Here is a 16787-nt window from a genome sequence, read left to right on the forward strand (position 1 = left end):
CCCTAAACCGGGATGGTTGTTGCTAACGTGCGCTAATGTGACTAGATTGACGTTGTAAGTAACAGCCAACTTTCCGGGACATGGACATGTCTTATTATATCCTTATATCCTTCCTGTTTGGTCCTGTCCGGAGGTGTCCTCGGACGGGGCCACAGTGTCTCCTGACCCCTCCTGTCTCAGCCTCTAGTATTTATGCTGCAGTAGTTTATGTGTCGGGGGCTAGGGTCAGTTTGTTATATCTGGAGTACTTCTCCTGTCCTATTCGGTGTCCTGTGTGAATTTAAGTGTGCTCTCTCTAATTCTCTCTTTCTCTCTTTCTTTCTCTCTCTCGGAGGACCTGAGCCCTAGGACCACGCCTCAGGACTACCTGACATGATGACTCCTTGCTGTCCCCAGTCCACCTGGCCGTGCTGCTGCTCCAGTTTCAACTGTTCTGCCTTATTATTATTGGACCATGCTGGTCATTTATGAACATTTGAACATCTTGGCCATGTTCTGTTATAATCTCCACCCGGCACAGCCAGAAGAGGACTGGCCACCCCACATAGCCTTGTTCCTCTCTAGGTTTCTTCCTAGGTGTTGGCCTAACTAGGGAGTTTTTCCTAGCTACCGTGCTTCTACACCTGCATTGCTTGCTGTTTGGGGTTTTAGGCTGGGTTTCTGTACAGCACTTTGAGATATCAGCTGATGTACGAAGGGCTATATAAATAAATTTGATTTGATTTGATTTGATCTTATACAGGCAGAAAGCTTACATTTTTGTTAATCTAACTGCACTGTCCAATTTACAGTAGCTGTTACAGTGAAAAAATACCATGGTATTGTTTGAGCAGAGTGCACAACAACAAAATGCTTTTATCACGGCATCTGGTTTGATATATTCACCTCTGAAGGTAAATAATGTATTCAGTAATCTTGCTCTGATTTGTCATCCTGAGGGTCCCAGAGATAAAAGGTAGCTTTGTTTTGTTTGATAAAATCTATTTTTATGTTAAAATGTAGGAACTGGATTCTACAGTTTGAACCCCTGCTGTCTCAGGACCTGAAGCATATCCTTGCTTCAGGTCCTGAGCAACAGGCAGTTAGATTTGGGCATGTAATTTTAGGCAGAAATTGAAAAAAAAAAGGGTCCATCCTTAACTGGCATCACCTGCTAAACAACTCCCTGGCACTGCCAGCATAATATGCAAGTGATTTTATAAAGCATTGTATTTTGTTAAGGTAACATTAACTTAAAATAGTTGCATTTTAAATGATTAATGCCTTTGCATTTATAACGGTGGAATATCCAAGAAATCTCGTATTGGAAAAGCTTTGGCCAATTTTGGTCTTATAAGAAGCAGATGTGAGTTCTAGTTTCACTTAAGCTCCCTGGGCACACTATATATCTGACCCTGAAGACCCATCTGTAATATATGGCCCGATGGGAACTGTCTACAGACAGAGACATTTGTTTCCACCTCTCCATTTGTTCGATTTTCTGAAGGTACAGTATGTGTGAATTTTGTTCATGCAATACCTCTATTTTTCCAAGAAATTGTTCAAAAGAAAAGGAATCATCATGGTGCATTCAGAGAAAATCGAGAGGCGTCTGCTTTATATTAGGTAGAAATTCTGTTGTGTGTAGAATTTGTCCTACTTGATTATCCTAATGGGACGGTTGGATGTACCGCAGTAATCTATAACAAAACATTGCAAACAACACTGTAAACAATATGAGAGCAAAGTTGAGGAAATTGCAGTAGCATAAAGCCACAAATCATGCATTGAGACACCATGGCCCAATATCCATCGGAACAGAGTTATCTTCCTGTGAGCTGTGAGCACAGCATTGTGGGAGAAGACTAGACAGGTCTGAGGGTGTAATCATGTTCAATCCAGCGGTCCTGCAGGCTTCTTCAGGCTGACAGAGAAATGGTCTGCAGGGAGCACAGAGAGGACAAGGTCCATCTCTGATCCCCAAAGCAATGCTCGACCTGACTGTAAGGTGAGCAGAGGAAAGGAGAGGGATGATGATTGGATGACAGCCACTCTTCTTCTGCTCCATAAATGCTGGACAGGCTAGGGCGTTCAGCCAATGAGTTACTCCATTGTAAGGCATGCATGCTGTACATACCACACACACACACACCTCTTAGGCTGTGCCTAGAGGGAACATTTCACAGGCAGATCTAAACTCAAGGGGTTGATGGAAGATCACTGTGACAACTAAGGTACTGTGTAATAAAACCGCAAGGATCTAGGGTATGTTGTCATGTATTAGCTATAAAATCATCTATGAAACAATATACAGTTGAAGTCGGAAGTTTACATACACCTTAATCAAATACATTTAAACTCAGTTTTTCACAATTCCTGACATTTAATCCTAGAAATTTGTAAAGTGGTTGAAAAATGAGTTTTAATGACACCAACCTAATGTCTGTAAAATTCTGACTTCAACTGTACATGTTTTACTTTTGGCTATATCGTACAATAACCCACCTGTCCTAGATCACACAGCTTATTTCCTGTCTGGCTTGGCATATAACTCACTGTGAAGAACAACGAACAGCATTGCTTTGCATCTACGGCATGTACATCTTTCACTTTCAAACTTCATGACAGAAAACATGTCCAGTGGATGTAAGTGGTCAAAACATGTTAAAATGACAGATACTTTTGACAGAGATACAAGACATTTACATTTACTCTCTTAATACTGATCATTTCTGCATTAATGTAACAATATCTGATTTCAAAATGATGTATGTACTGTATGTTGTAAAGTGGAAATGTTTATGTACAGCAATAAAATCCTAAAAAAAATATTCACAAAAGGCGGCAAAGTTACGGCATCATTTCATAAATACATTTCAGACACAGGCCACCATTGTACAATGTTCTTTTGCATCGTATTGTAAAAGAGACCAATGAAAGTGGATGACACATGGAACGAGGGTGATGTCCATTCTCTCCTTTCAGGTTTCTTGAATTAGTGTTTGTTGGTTCCTTTCATCCGAGATTCCAGCCTTATGTCTCTTCTTAAACTTTGTCGCAAACTTCCTCTTGACCAAATCATTTTCACCTCTATGGAAATTAGGACAACAATGACAATTTAAACTCCTTTCCTCCCAACACTTGACATGGCATAGCAATGATATTAACACACTTGAAATGTGAATCAAGAACACTTACTCTTTGAGTGTACGCAAGGCAGAGCAGAAGTGACGACACTCCAAGTCATTTCTCTCCGCGCAGAAGCACCGTCCCACCTCTCTCCTCAGTCGAACAGGGAAAGAGCCCACTCCATATGGCACTATCTGACTAGAGACAGAGTTAGGGGATTGATGAGCACATTTTGTACATGGAAGGATTAACAATATCTTTGAATTGAATGGGTGTGTTTCTTAACCTACAAAGGGACCTCAGTGTTTAGTTTTATTTTATCACAGCACAGCACAGGATGTCTGGAATTTTATCTTGAAGCGCTCATAATAGCTCAATATCCTATCACTATTGGCACCCACAAAATGCTTTTACAGAACCAATTAAGCAGATACCATGTACTGTATACAACCGCATGACCCTGAAAAGCTGGGCAAACACGGGTGTCTAATGAGCCTCGAGGGTATAATGTACTAAACCTGCCTTACAGGACACAGAGAGGACGGCAGTCTGTAATAACACATTTATATCTCCTGAAGCTGCTCTTTCATTGCTCTGGGAATTAACCTTTATCCTGATGCCAACCAGAGCATGTCTGCCTGCCCGCCATTATGGCCCGATGCCCATCTCATGCCTGGAACATGTTAACAAGACCATGCACACCGTCAACTGATTCCAGATGCCATGCACGGCTCAAAGCATCCCCATCAAACAGGGTCACCTCCTCCCTGTGTTCTCCACACACCATCACACACATGCACTCATCCCTTGCACGCTGAAGTACACACTCACACACATGCACCCATCTATCTGTCGGTAGGTCGGTCGGTAGGTCAGTCAGTCGGTAGGTCGGTTAGTCTGTCAGAGCAGCAACAGCAACACATCTGCATTCCATACTCTGTTTTTGGCAGCTGTTGAAAGGTGACCCTTTATTTTCTCATCTCTTTCTCCCCGTTGTAGTTTTTTGGACGGTGAATGCCTGTCTCTATGACTGCCAGTAAATGTCCTCAAATTTTTAGGAACTATGACCTGTCGTAGTTGCTAGAGTTGGCGTTGGAAGTAGATCGCTTGAGTCAACAGAATTTAATAGAAACCACACATGAGTTTCATAATTAATTTTGGAAATGAATGGTTATTTGTGAACTTTAATATGAAATGTAATATCAGTTCCTAACTGCCGATATCCACCCCTTTGTTTTAATAATGTTTGGTAGGCGGATGTGTGGTATTACCAATGATATGATAATGGCAACAACAAGGCATTACATAATTGCATGCTACTACTGTGATTCCATGTTTAAACATAGCACAGTACCTAAAATGTATAGGCCTTAGTCTTTAGTAGCTGTTTTTGGCTAACCATGGGGAAGTACAGCATAGTGGCAAACTTATAGAAACCTGGTACTTCCAGAACACATATGAAAGCTCTTTTGAGGAAACGAGGAATTAACAAGAGGACAGATGCCCTAACCGCTGCTCCAACTAATTGGATGTGGGATATTTGGGTCAGGAAGTATGTTCAGATCCATCTTATTGTAGGTTGACTGTATGTAACCGATGTGAAACGGCTAGCTTAGTTAGCTGTGCGTGCTAAATAGCGTTTCAATCGGTGACTTCACTTGCTCTGAGACCTTGAAGTAGTGGTTCCCCTTGCTCTGCAAGGGCCTGGGCTTTTGTGGAGCGATGGGTAACGATGCTTCGAGGGTGACTGTTGTTGATGTGTGCAGAGGGTCCCTGGTTCGCGCGAGGGGACGGTCTAAGGTTATACTGTTACATGTAGTAAATGTTGAAGAGTTACACTACGTGTTTTTGAAAAATGTGAGTAGAAGTCTTTATTTATGTTACACAAGAAGCTTCAGCAGAAAAGAGTTAAGAGACAGTCTGAGTTGATGATAAACAGTAGCTGCCTCTTATTTTAAATTAAATCCTTGACACTTTGTGGTTTTGAGATTTACAGAGTACCACAAATCATCCAGCTCCTTACACCATGATGTGATAATGAAACGAAAAAAAAAAAAAACCTGTGGCTTCTCATTGCGCTGTCACGACACACCATGGTGCAATACAAAAATCTGATACAGCATGAGAATTTATCATTCAAATGTTACGCATTTCCACCTTTTCAATCCACCAAAACTATGTATAGCTGTATCTCTGATTTCACAACACAGAGATGTGCCTTCAGGATCTTTCTAGCTATGGTATGTTTATGAGGGGGTGAATTCCAGTTGTGCTGTGTGATGTTCCTGTGTGAGTGTCTCGATGGACTCACCCAGGAGTGTTTACCCAGACGATGCCGATGTGGCAGAAGTACACACATTCTTTATCCTTCAGGTTCTCACAGGAACAACGCTTCTCCCGCCGATGGGGCCTGTGGTTAAGCAGCTTCACGGGGCCCTCCTCTGAACCAGTCCCAGGGATGGAGGTGGAGTCTGAGTATGCTGGGACAATGAGAAAACCCATGAATAAAGCATTATATCAATATAACACACGCTAATGAACCTTTTACAAGGACATAGGGTACAGAATTGTGAGATTGCGGTCAATCCATTTGTATTAGTTTCTGAAGAACAGTGTGTACTGTAGCTCATTTGGCACTGCTGATGCTGTTATAATCGTGACACATCAATCCTATTATGTGCTTCTCATAAGGGCCAATAGTCTATAAAACAATTCACTTATTGTGTGTTCTCCAGCCCTCTCAGAGTCTATAGGCCATCTTACTGCCACTGGGCTACACCTGGCAACACACAGCGTTTTATCCAGCCCTCAGAAAGACACTGATCATCACTGGTTATACGTTTGATGTCAGTCAGACGCATAGTTGAAGTCAGAAGTTTACATACACCTTAGCCAAATACATTTCAACTCTGTTGTTCATAATTCCTTTCATTTAACCCTAGTAAAAATTCCCTGTTTTAGGTCAGTTAGGATCACCACTTTATTTGAAGAATGTGAAATGTCAGAATAATAGTAGAGATAATTATTTATTTCAGCTTTTATTTCTTTCATCACATTCCCAGTGGGTCAGAGGTTTACATACACTCAATTAGTATTTGGTAGCATTGCCTTTAAATTGTTTAACTTCTGACCCACTGGCCAAATTGTTTAATGTGTCAGGCAGCCTTCCACACGCTTCCCACAATAAGTTGGTTGCATTTTGTCCCACTCCTCCTGACAGAGCTGGTGTAACTGAGTCAGGTTTGTAGGCCTCCTTGTTTGCACACACATTTTTCAGTTCTGCCCACAAATGTTCTATAGGATTGAGGTCAGGGCTTTGTGATGGCCACTCCAATACCTTGACTTTGCTGTCATTAAGCCATTTTGCCACAACTTTGGAAGTATGCTTGTCCATTTGGAAGATGCATTTGTGACCAAGCTTTAAATTCCTGACTGATGTCTTGAGATGTTGCTTCAATATATCCACATCATTTTCCATCCTCATGACACCTTCTATTTTGTGAAGTGCACCAGTCCCTCCTGCAGCAAAGCATCCCCCACAACATCATGCGGCTACCCCCGTGCTTCACGGTCGGTATGGTCTTCTTCGGCTTGCATGCCTCCCCCTTTCTCCTCCAAACATAACAATGGTCATTATGGCCAAATAGTTCAATTTTTGTTTCATCAGACCAGAGGACATTTCTCCAAAAAGTACAAACTTTGTCCCCATGTGCAGTTGCCAACCGGCTTTTTTAAGACGGTTTTGGAGCAGTGGTTTCTTCCTTGATGAGTGGCCTTTCAGGTTATGTCGATATAGGACTCGTTTTACTCTGAATATAGATACTTTTGTACCTATTTCCTCCAGCATCTTCACAATGTCCTTTGCTGTTGTTCTGGGATTGATTTGCACTTTTCGCACCAAAGTACGTTCATCTCTAGGAGACAGAACGCGTCTGACGGCTGCGTATGACGGCTGCGTGGTCCCATGGTGTTTATACTTGCATACTATTGTTTGTACAGATGAACGTGGTACCTTCAGGTGTTTGGAAATTGCTCCCAAGGATGACCCAGACTTATGGAGTTCTACAATGTTTTTTCTGAGGTCTTGGCTGATTTCTTTTGATTTTCCCATGATGTCAAGCAAAGAGGCACTGAGTTTGAAGGAAGGCATTGAAATACATCCACAGGTACACCTCCAATTGACTGAAATTATGTCAATTAGCCTATCAGAAGCTTCTAAAAAGCCATGGTATCATTTTCTGGAATTTTCAAGCTGTATAAAGGCACAGTCAACTTAGTGTATATAAACCTCTGACCCACTGGAATTGTGATAGTGAATTATAAGTTAAATAATCTGTCTGTAAACAATTTTTGGGAAAATTACTTGTGTCATGCACAAAGTAGATGTCCTAACCGACTTGCCAAAACTATAGTTTGTTAACAAGAAATTTGTGGAGTGGTTGAAAAATGAGTTTTAATGACTCCAATCTAAGTGTATGTAAACTTCCCACTTCAACTGTATTATTACAGTCTGATAGCCCAGATGAAGTCTAGATTAGGTTGCCACTGTATGTCCAGTATAGACAGGGATTTTTTTCTGATAGTGACACTGTCTCCACATAGCTACGTTCTTATGTTTCCCCCATCTAATCCTAATATATTTATACACTTTATATTTTATTTTGTACATTTTATCAAACTGTTACACCCTGTAAAGGTCAATAGTTTAATAAAATGTGCTATAAAGCTCATGTGGTGGAGAATCCCAAATGCCATGTGGATTTGGATTTAAAGCACTCCAATGAATCAGTGGCCAACCGCATTGTACCCTGCATGTTCCTTGCAAGTTCATGCAGTGCATTCAGGCGTCTGTTGGGGCAAGCCACGAGTGCAGCTTCTGATAATTTGGCTGGGTTTGACTTTTTATCACTTGAAGGAAACCAGATTTCCCTTGTACACCCAAGCGGTCCGCTTCAGCTCTTTATCATCAAGTCTCAGGGAAAATGCCCCAACAGAAATTCTGATCATACAGGTGTCCAATGATTTATGTAAGTAGCTTTGACTGATGCAAATAGCTAAAGGTAAATCATCTTTTGATCAGGGAGCTGTTTTAATGGTGGATTTCTTGCTTTAGACTTTTAGCAAGGAAATTATAGGTTGGGGTCTTACAGACTCCGCGCCAAACAGACGCCTGGACCATGGATTATACTGTATTGGCATTTTTCTATAGAAATGTTACACTACAAACCTTGCGTGCCTCCTGAGATGACATTTTATTTAGCGACCTATTTGGAGAAGTGAGAGTTCATTGTTTTAGCGATTCATGAGTTGATTGCCAAAGTCATCCATGAGATTACTATTTAATCCATACCAACCCATTAAGTGAGAAACGGTCTCCGGCAGAATGTTGAGGCAACACTGTCAGAGCCCCTGGCCCTGTTTTTACAAGATTAGTTCTGGATCTAACGTTATGAACTACCACAGATTATATCCCCGGTAATCCTGTACAGTGCCTTCAGAAAATATCCCCCCCATGAATGAGCAGTTAGATACCTTCTGTAAAGGTGCTACCTTTATCAGCATCATAAAAGCTGATTGTATTTCAACCACATAAAATATGCATCCAAGAAGAACTGAAATCTGATCAGAAACATGTTGGGTCGTTTTCACAGCTTTCCATACTGAACAAAAATATAAACGTAACATGCAAAAAGTTCAACGATTTTGCTGAGTTACAGTACATAGAAGGAAATCTGTCAAATGAAATCAATTCATTAGCCTCTAATCTATGGATTTCACATGACTTGGCAGGGGCCCGGCCTTGGGTGGGCCTGGGACGGCATAGGCACACCCACTTGGGAGCCAGGTCCACCCATTGTGGATCCAGGCCCAGCCAATCCAAATGAGTTTTTCCCGACAAAGTAATTATTACAGACAAAAATACTCCTCAGCGCCCCACTCCCCCTTTTCAGATGATCCCGCAGGTGAAGAAGCCGAATGTGGAGGTCCTGTGCTGGTGTGGTTACACGTAGTCTGCAGTTGTGAGGCCGGTTTGATGTACTACCAAATTCTCTAAAACAACTTTAGAGGCGGCTTATGGTACAGAAATGAACATTATGGCAACAGCTCTGTTGGACATTCCTGCAGTCAGAATGATAATTGCACGCTCCCTCAAAACTTGAGACGTGTAGCATTGTGTTGTGTAACAAAACCGCACATTTTAGAGTGTCCTTTTATTGTCCCCAGCACAATATGCACCTGTTTAATCAGCTTCTTGATATGTCACATCTTCAGGTGGATGGATTATTTTGGCAAAGGAGAAATGCTCACCAACAGGGATGTAAATAAATTTGTTTTCAATTTTTTTGAGAAAAAAGGCTTTTTGTGTGTATGGACAATTTCTGGGATCTTTTATTTCAGCTCATGAAAAATGGGACCAACACATTACATTTTTAGTTAGTATATTTCCTTCCAACCATTAAAACTGATGTCATTTGGATTTTTTAAACAAAATCTTCCCAGTTTTTTGGTTTGTTGTTGCATTTTCTCCCCAGTCCCTAAACATCTTTGCTCCGCGAAAGAAGCAGAGATGACAGAGAAAACTTTACTGATGTCAGCTAGATTGAAGCATTCATTCTATCGACTTATGACATAATTGGTGAGCAAGGGTTTATTTAGTCTTCTAGGGCAACATAATGACTGAAGAGAAACTGCATCTATTTATAGACAAGTTGACAAACAAACAGCCTACCAAACTGTCTTCAATTCTAAACAGAAACATATCTTATTGATATATCCTGAACCCCCTGTCAAAACATAATTCCACTGACCTGCGCACCACTAGTATTTAACATGAGTCTTTAATAACTACTATCATTAGTCTCTGTACCCCACACGTACAATTATCTGCAAGGTCCCAGTGATTTTCAAACACAGATTTAACCACAAAGACCAGGGAGGTTTTCCAATGCCTCGCAAAGAAGGGCACCTATTGGTAGATGGGTAAAAAAATAAACAAAAGCAGACAGTGAATATCCATTTAAGCATGGTGAAGTTATTCATTACACTTTGGATGGTGTATCAATACACCCAGTCACTACAAAGATACAGGTGTCCTTCCTAACTCAGTTGCTTGAGAGGAAGGAAACCAAGGTAAGGTCAATAGTGACTTTAAAACAGTTACAGAGTTTAATGGCTGTGATAGGAGAAAACTGAGGATGGATCAACAACATTGTAGTTACTCCACAATACTAACCTAGCTGACAGAGTTGGTCTGAATATAAAGTGTTATTTTTTGTGAAAATCCAATATAACACATGACTGAGTATTTTTCTCCATATTTTCAAGCATAGTGGTGGCCGCATCATGTTATGGGTATTCTTGTAATCGTTAAGGACTGGGGAATTTTCCAAGATGAAAAATAAACAGAATGGAGCTAAGCACAGGCAAAATCCGAGAGGAAAACCTGCTTCAGTCTGCTTTCCACCAGACATTGGGAGTTGAATTCCCCTTTCAGCAGGACAATAACCTAACACACAAGGCCAAATCTACAATGGCGTTGCTTACCAAGAAGACAGTAAATGTTCCTGAGTGTCCGAGTTGCAGTTCTGACTTAAATCTACTTGAACATCTATGACAAGATCTGGAAATGGTTCTCTAGCAATGATCAAAAACCAATTTGACAGAGCTTGAAGAATTTTGAAAAGAACAATGAGCAAATGTTGCACAATCCAGGTGTGGAGAACTCTTAGAGACATAAACAGAAAGACTGACATCTGTAATCGCTGCCAAAGATGCTTCTACAAAAGACTTACATAAATTAGATACAGTTGAAGTCGGGAGTCATTAAAACTTGTTTTTCAACCACTCCACAAGTTTCTTGTTAATTAACAAACTATAGTTTTAGGACATTTATCGGTTAGGACATTTATTTTTCCCAATTTTTTTTACAGACAAATTATTTCACTTATAATTCACTGTATCACAATTCCAGTTGGTCAGAAGTTTACATACACTAAGTTGACTGTGCCTTTAAAAAGCTTGAAAATTCCAGAACATGATGTCATGGCTTTAGAAGCTTCTGATAGGCTAATTGACATCATTTCAGTCAATTGGAGGTGTACCTGTGGATTTATTTCAAGGCCTACCTTCAAACTCAGTGCCTCTTTGCTTGACATCATGGGAAAATCAAAAGAAATCAGCCAAGACCTCAGAAAAAACATTGTAGACCTCCACAAGTCTGGTTCATCCTTGGGAACAATTTCCAAATGCCTGAAGGTACCACGTTCATCTTTACAAACAATAGTATGCAAGTATAAACACCATGGGACTACGCAGCCGTCATACCGCTCAGGAAGGAGACGCGATCTGTCTCCTAGAGATGAACGCACTTTGGTGCAAAAAGTGCAAATCAATCCCAGAACAACAGCAAAGGACCTTGTGAAGATGCTGGAGGAATTAGGTACAAAACTATCTATATCCACAGTAAAACAAGTACTATATCAACATAACCTGAAAGCCCGCTCAGCAAGGAAGAAACCACTGCTCCAAAACCGCCATAAAAAATCCAGACTACGGTTTGCAACTGCACATGGGGACAAAGATCATACTTTTTGGAGAAATGTCCTCTGGTCTGATGAAACAAAAATAGAACTGTTTGGGCATAATGACCATTATATTGAAGCAACATCTCAAGACATCAGTCAGGAAGTTAAAGCTTGGTTGCAAATGGATCTTCCAAATGGACAATGACGCCAAGCATTCTTCCAAAGTTGTGGCAAAATGGCTTAAGGACAGCAAAGTCAAGGTATTGGACACAAAGCCCTGACCTCAATCCCATAGAAAGTTTGTGGGCAGAACTGAAAATGCGTGTGCAAGCAAGGAGGCCTACAAACCTGACTCAGTTACACCAGCTCTGTCTGGAGGAATGGGCCAAAATTCCCCCAACTTATTGTGGGAAGCTTGTGAAAGGCTACCCGAAACGTTTGACCCAAGTTAAACAATTTAAAGGCAATGCTACCAAATGTTAATTGAGTGAATGTAAACTTCTGACCCACTGGGAATGTGTTGAAAGAAATTAAAGCTGAAATAAATAATTCTCTCTCCTATTATTCAGACATTTCACGTTCTTAAAATAAAGTGGTTATCCTAACTGACCTAAGACAGGGCATTTTTACGAGGATTAAATGTCAGGAATTGTGAAAAACTGAGTTTTTAAATGTATTTGGCTAAGGTGTATGTAAGCTTCTGACTTCAACTGTATATCTGTGTTTCATTTTCAAGAAATGTGCAAGCATATCTAAAAACAAGTTTTCTTTTTGTCATTATGGGGTATTGTGTGTAGAAGACTGTCCCACAACAACATGTGGAATAATTCAAGGGGTATGAATACTTTCTGAATGCACTGTATATGGTACAATACAATATATGGGTGGCATGTTACCACCTCCAGACTCCAGACATTGCTGAACTAACCAATGTTGAACTCTTATTATCATATATCAGAAACAATAAACCATAGTGTACTTTAACAACACCCATAACACAGGACATAGATACTTCTTAAAAACTATCTAATAAAATCCATAATAATAATCCACAATAATAATCCATGTTTAATTTGTGTTTTAATTTTTTTTTTTCTTATTTGCCTTAATAAAGTATTGACCTTGATAAATAGTCTACATGGTTTCCTTCTCCATACAATTAGGATTGACGTTAATGGAACATGTTTTTCCTGGTTCAGATCACTGAGGTGCGGTTAAATCTCATCCCACCACCAGAGCTGAATCCCTGTTTCCTCCAGCTAAAGCCCTCTAAACCAGTGAGGTGTTGCCTGGGGGTCTCCATTATAAAACTGTATGCTCTATGGTTCTGAAGGGAATTTTCAGCAGCAACACATGATGTAGAAATATTCAGACCCAAAGAGCAGTAAATAGATTTGTAATATTATGCTGGTTGACTAGTCCAAATTCCTTGAAAGCACGATGTAAAAACAGCCCCAGTGTGAATACTTGTTGCATTGTATCTTCTGATTTAGAGATATCGAGGTAGAGTACTTATCTCTACATAGCTAACCCTTACTTTTGTTTGTGTCCTGACCTAAATGTATACCTTTTGTCCTTATTTGATCGAGGAGTACATAGCTAGATATTTCAAACTTTTCCCTCAGATTAAAAAAGAAAAGAAAATAAAAAAGGCTATTTATCAACCCCTTATAATAAGCATCAGATGTCTGGCTGCCACAACTACGTGGTTTAGGATTCTTCATGGATAACCAATATGCAGTTTATCAAAAACACACTCATCTAGAATGTCCTGCAGACCAATAACAAGTCACAATAACATTTTGTTTGGTTGATACGTGTACTCATATTTAAGATATGCTAGATTAAACAACAACAAAAATCAATTTCATGTCATGAGAAATGTAGAAGTTGTAATTGATAGCTTATCTGTAAGCCATTTTATTCAATTCAGCCCACCACCAGAGCTGAATCCATTTTCCTGCAGCTAAAGCCCTCTACACTGAGGTGGGGTGTTGCCTGGGGATCTCTGTTATAGAACTGACTTATGGTCTGTGGTTCCTAAGGGAATGTGCAGCACACATGGTCAGCAACACATGACATAGAAACATTCAGACCAGAATAACAGTATATTTTTTTATATTGGGCTGAATGAGTTGTCCAAATTCCTGAAAAGTACTGCATGATGTAATGCAACAGCCCCATTGTGAACACCTGTTGCATTGTATCAGTTGATATTACAAATCTCGAGATATCTATAGAAATAGTACACATCTATAGAGAGTACGTATCTCTAGATAGTTACATCTTACCTTCATTTGTGTCCGGACCTAAACATATCAGTTTTGTCCTTCTTTGATCAAGGAGAACGTAGCTAGGTGGATTGAACTTTTCCCTCAGATTCATAAGCATCAGATGTCTGGCTACCACAACGGCAGAGTGGTTTAGGATTCTTCATGTATCAAAAACACACTCATTTAAAATGTCCTGCAGACCAATACTAGCAGGTCACACAATCAAATGTTGTTTGGTTGATGAACATAGTCCTATTGAGGATATGTTAGATTCAAGTAAAACATTATGTAATGAGAAATGTGGAAGTTGTGATTGACCGTTTATCTGTGAGCCATTTTATTAATTTACTTGACCTTATCTTACCAGGTAAATTGATAAAGCAACAACCTGGGAAAATGCTATAGGGAAATTGAAGGAGTTGCCAACTGGAATGTGGAGGTGTTAAGGTGTCCTTGAAGTTTAAGTGCAAGGTTGGAAAACAAATTCAGAACACTATGGTTTACATTAGCTGGCATCTAACTCTTATGGTCCAGAACACGGGCCTCAAGAATAGATAAGGCCTTTGGGTGGTCAGAATCTCCACATTTCTCCCTTTTATATGTACATATATGATAAAATTCTAAAGTGGGATGCTGCTTCGCTTATACTGTAGTTTCAAGTATATGTACATTTCATCCATTGGAGTTTTTTCCTATTTTTACACTTTCGTCTTTAAGCAGATGCTCTGATCCAGAGGGACTTACGGTAGTGAGTGCATATATGTTCACACCGGGACCCCGTGTGAATTGAAATCACAACCATGGCATTGCAGGCACTATGCTCTACCAACTGAACCACGCAGGACCATGTTTTTATACTTGTAATATATAACACTCTCCTCATTCGACAACAGCACACTAATTAGATCAGCTCACAACATTGCATCAGCAGCAACGATTACGTCAGAGGTCATTTTTATGCAAACAATTTCTTTCTAATCTCATACAGAATAGTGTGACTCTTGAGCAGGGGATGCAGACATCTCCTTCATAACAACCGTAGTAAAAATGATATAAAATAGGCTTTTTTTTGTTCCCAAGTAGATTCACTAAATCAACTTAACACACTGCTCCGTTGAATAACATATCAAAACAGACAGGGATAAAAGCACACAGTCAAAGCTGAGAGTTGACCCAGGCATCTGCTCAAAGGCATGACCAACGTGAGCGCTCGCAATCACCTACTACATGTTATCTCTATTAAACCACAGCTCAGGTGCAACAAGTATACCCCGCAGGATAGTAAAGCACACTTTATGCCAGTTAAAACAAAACGTGCAAGCTTCTCATACGGTCTCAATAATCGTTGTAAATAAGAATTCGTTCTTATAACTGACTTGCCTAGTTAAATAAAACATAACTAAAATAAAAAAGTAGGAGAAAGGTCTTTACCTTCATGCTCCAGTATCAAAACCAAAGTAGTGGTCAGGAAGTAAAAAGTGGTGAGATCCATTATTCTGTTCCAATGTTCCAAACAGCTGTGAGTACAAACAGATCCAAATTCAAAAATAGTAGTGACAATATTTCCAGAAGCAGGGACCAGTGAGAAGTGAAGCATGGAGAGGTTCTACAGTCAGTCCCAGGCACTGGTCTGGAGCAGCAGCACCTCAGACACCAGCACACCCTCCCTTCCTCCTCCCCAGATTCAGTTTCTGTCACTACTTCTGCCTCTCCTCTCCCCCACAGTCCCACACATGGACAACAGTCCTACACTTGTGTGTGTGTGTGTGTGTGTGTGTGTGTGTGTGTGTGTGTGTGTGTGTGTGTGTGTGTGTGTGTGTGTGTGTGTGTGTGTGTGTAGCGATACACTACACTAAGTGTACATCTCTGCTATGTGCTGCAGGCCTGCCTGTTACTGATAACATACAGCAGGAGAGAGCAGCCTTGAGAGTGGATTGTTTCTGACCACATACCGAAAGGTGTGCTGAAGGTGTTGTCACAGGGCCAAGCCGGTTGAGATTAGAATAGAGCACTGTGGTGAATCCAGCACCAGAGCACAAGGAAAGCAGATGTTTTAGTGGGAAGGGAACTGGGGAATAATTGGTTGTCAGATTCCCAGCAGGCAGTGGATTTTGAGGATATGTTTGGCATAGAGAGGTCTAAAGAACAAGTCCATGGAGCTAGAAAAAAAAGGATTTTGGAGGAAATCCTCAACTTCATACGGGGAAGCTGTCTAGCACCGTGTCTCTTAGCCAAACCAAGGGAAACCCATTGTGGCAAACCAACATTTTAATTTAAAGAATAAAGAGTCCATTGAAGCATCTCAATTAACACATCTGTGTGCCAGACATTTTGTTAATTGCTCTAAGCCAGGGTCTTGTATTGGTCTTGTATTAGGTAAAGTTTTGCTGCCTTCAAAATAGTTTACAGTACTCACGTATTCCTCTCTTTAACCCGTGCTTTTTGTTTGTTAGAGTGTTTATTTATTTTCCATCCTTTTGGCTATACCATTTGCACATCACATTTGGATCCGATCAAAGCCCAGACGCACTAACATCATCGTTGTGGTCTGTGTTGTTGGAGGTTGTGTGTGATATCTAGAAACTGTGAAGGTGAGTGAGTAACCTAATGCTTTAATGTGTGAAAGTTTCCCTGTGCACTCTGGGGCCTGTAACATGATCACAGTAGGTATACTGGAGTATTCTGAGTCCCACCACAGGGGCTATTTCTTCCTACCCTCACTCCCATTTAGCAGAGTTTTAGACTTCTCATTAGTTGAGATTAGGCTTCGTTTTGCATTCAGGAGAGATAATGAAAGGCTTGGCGAAACACAAAACAACATCTTTGCTCACTGTGCCCCTAGCTACAGCAATTAGATACTTGAGGTGAGATGGGGTGGGAA

The 16787-nt window shown here is 40.5% G+C and overlaps 1 protein-coding gene across 1 annotated transcript; it reads right to left on the reverse strand.

Annotated features, from left to right (window-relative positions):
- Positions 1-1581: 1581 nt before the first annotated feature.
- LOC110520976 (endothelin-1-like) lies at positions 1582-15579 on the reverse strand. The gene is made up of 4 exons (XM_021598423.2): positions 15338-15579; positions 5420-5588; positions 3178-3306; positions 1582-3069 (listed from the first exon to the last, which is right to left on the reverse strand). Exons 1-4 carry the CDS (start codon positions 15501-15503, stop codon positions 2961-2963), a joined length of 573 nt encoding a protein of 190 aa, XP_021454098.1. The 5' UTR covers positions 15504-15579; the 3' UTR covers positions 1582-2960.
- Between the last annotated feature and the right edge of the window lie 1208 nt (positions 15580-16787).

Source organism: Oncorhynchus mykiss, chromosome 4 (genome assembly GCF_013265735.2).
Source record: "Oncorhynchus mykiss isolate Arlee chromosome 4, USDA_OmykA_1.1, whole genome shotgun sequence".
In the NCBI taxonomy this organism is placed as follows: Eukaryota; Metazoa; Chordata; class Actinopteri; order Salmoniformes; family Salmonidae; genus Oncorhynchus; species Oncorhynchus mykiss.

Bases quoted from the DNA above. Each gene is read 5' to 3' on its own strand.
- LOC110520976 (XM_021598423.2), bottom strand. From the start codon at position 15,503: ATGCTTCACTTCTCACTGGTCCCTGCTTCTGGAAATATTGTCACTACT. The intron at 5,589-15,337 runs GTAAAGACCTTT...TCATTGTCCCAG, and splicing joins TTTGATACTGGAGCATGAAG to CATACTCAGACTCCACCTCC. The intron at 3,070-3,177 runs GTAAGTGTTCTT...TAATTTCCATAG, and splicing joins GCCTTGCGTACACTCAAAGA to AGGTGAAAATGATTTGGTCA.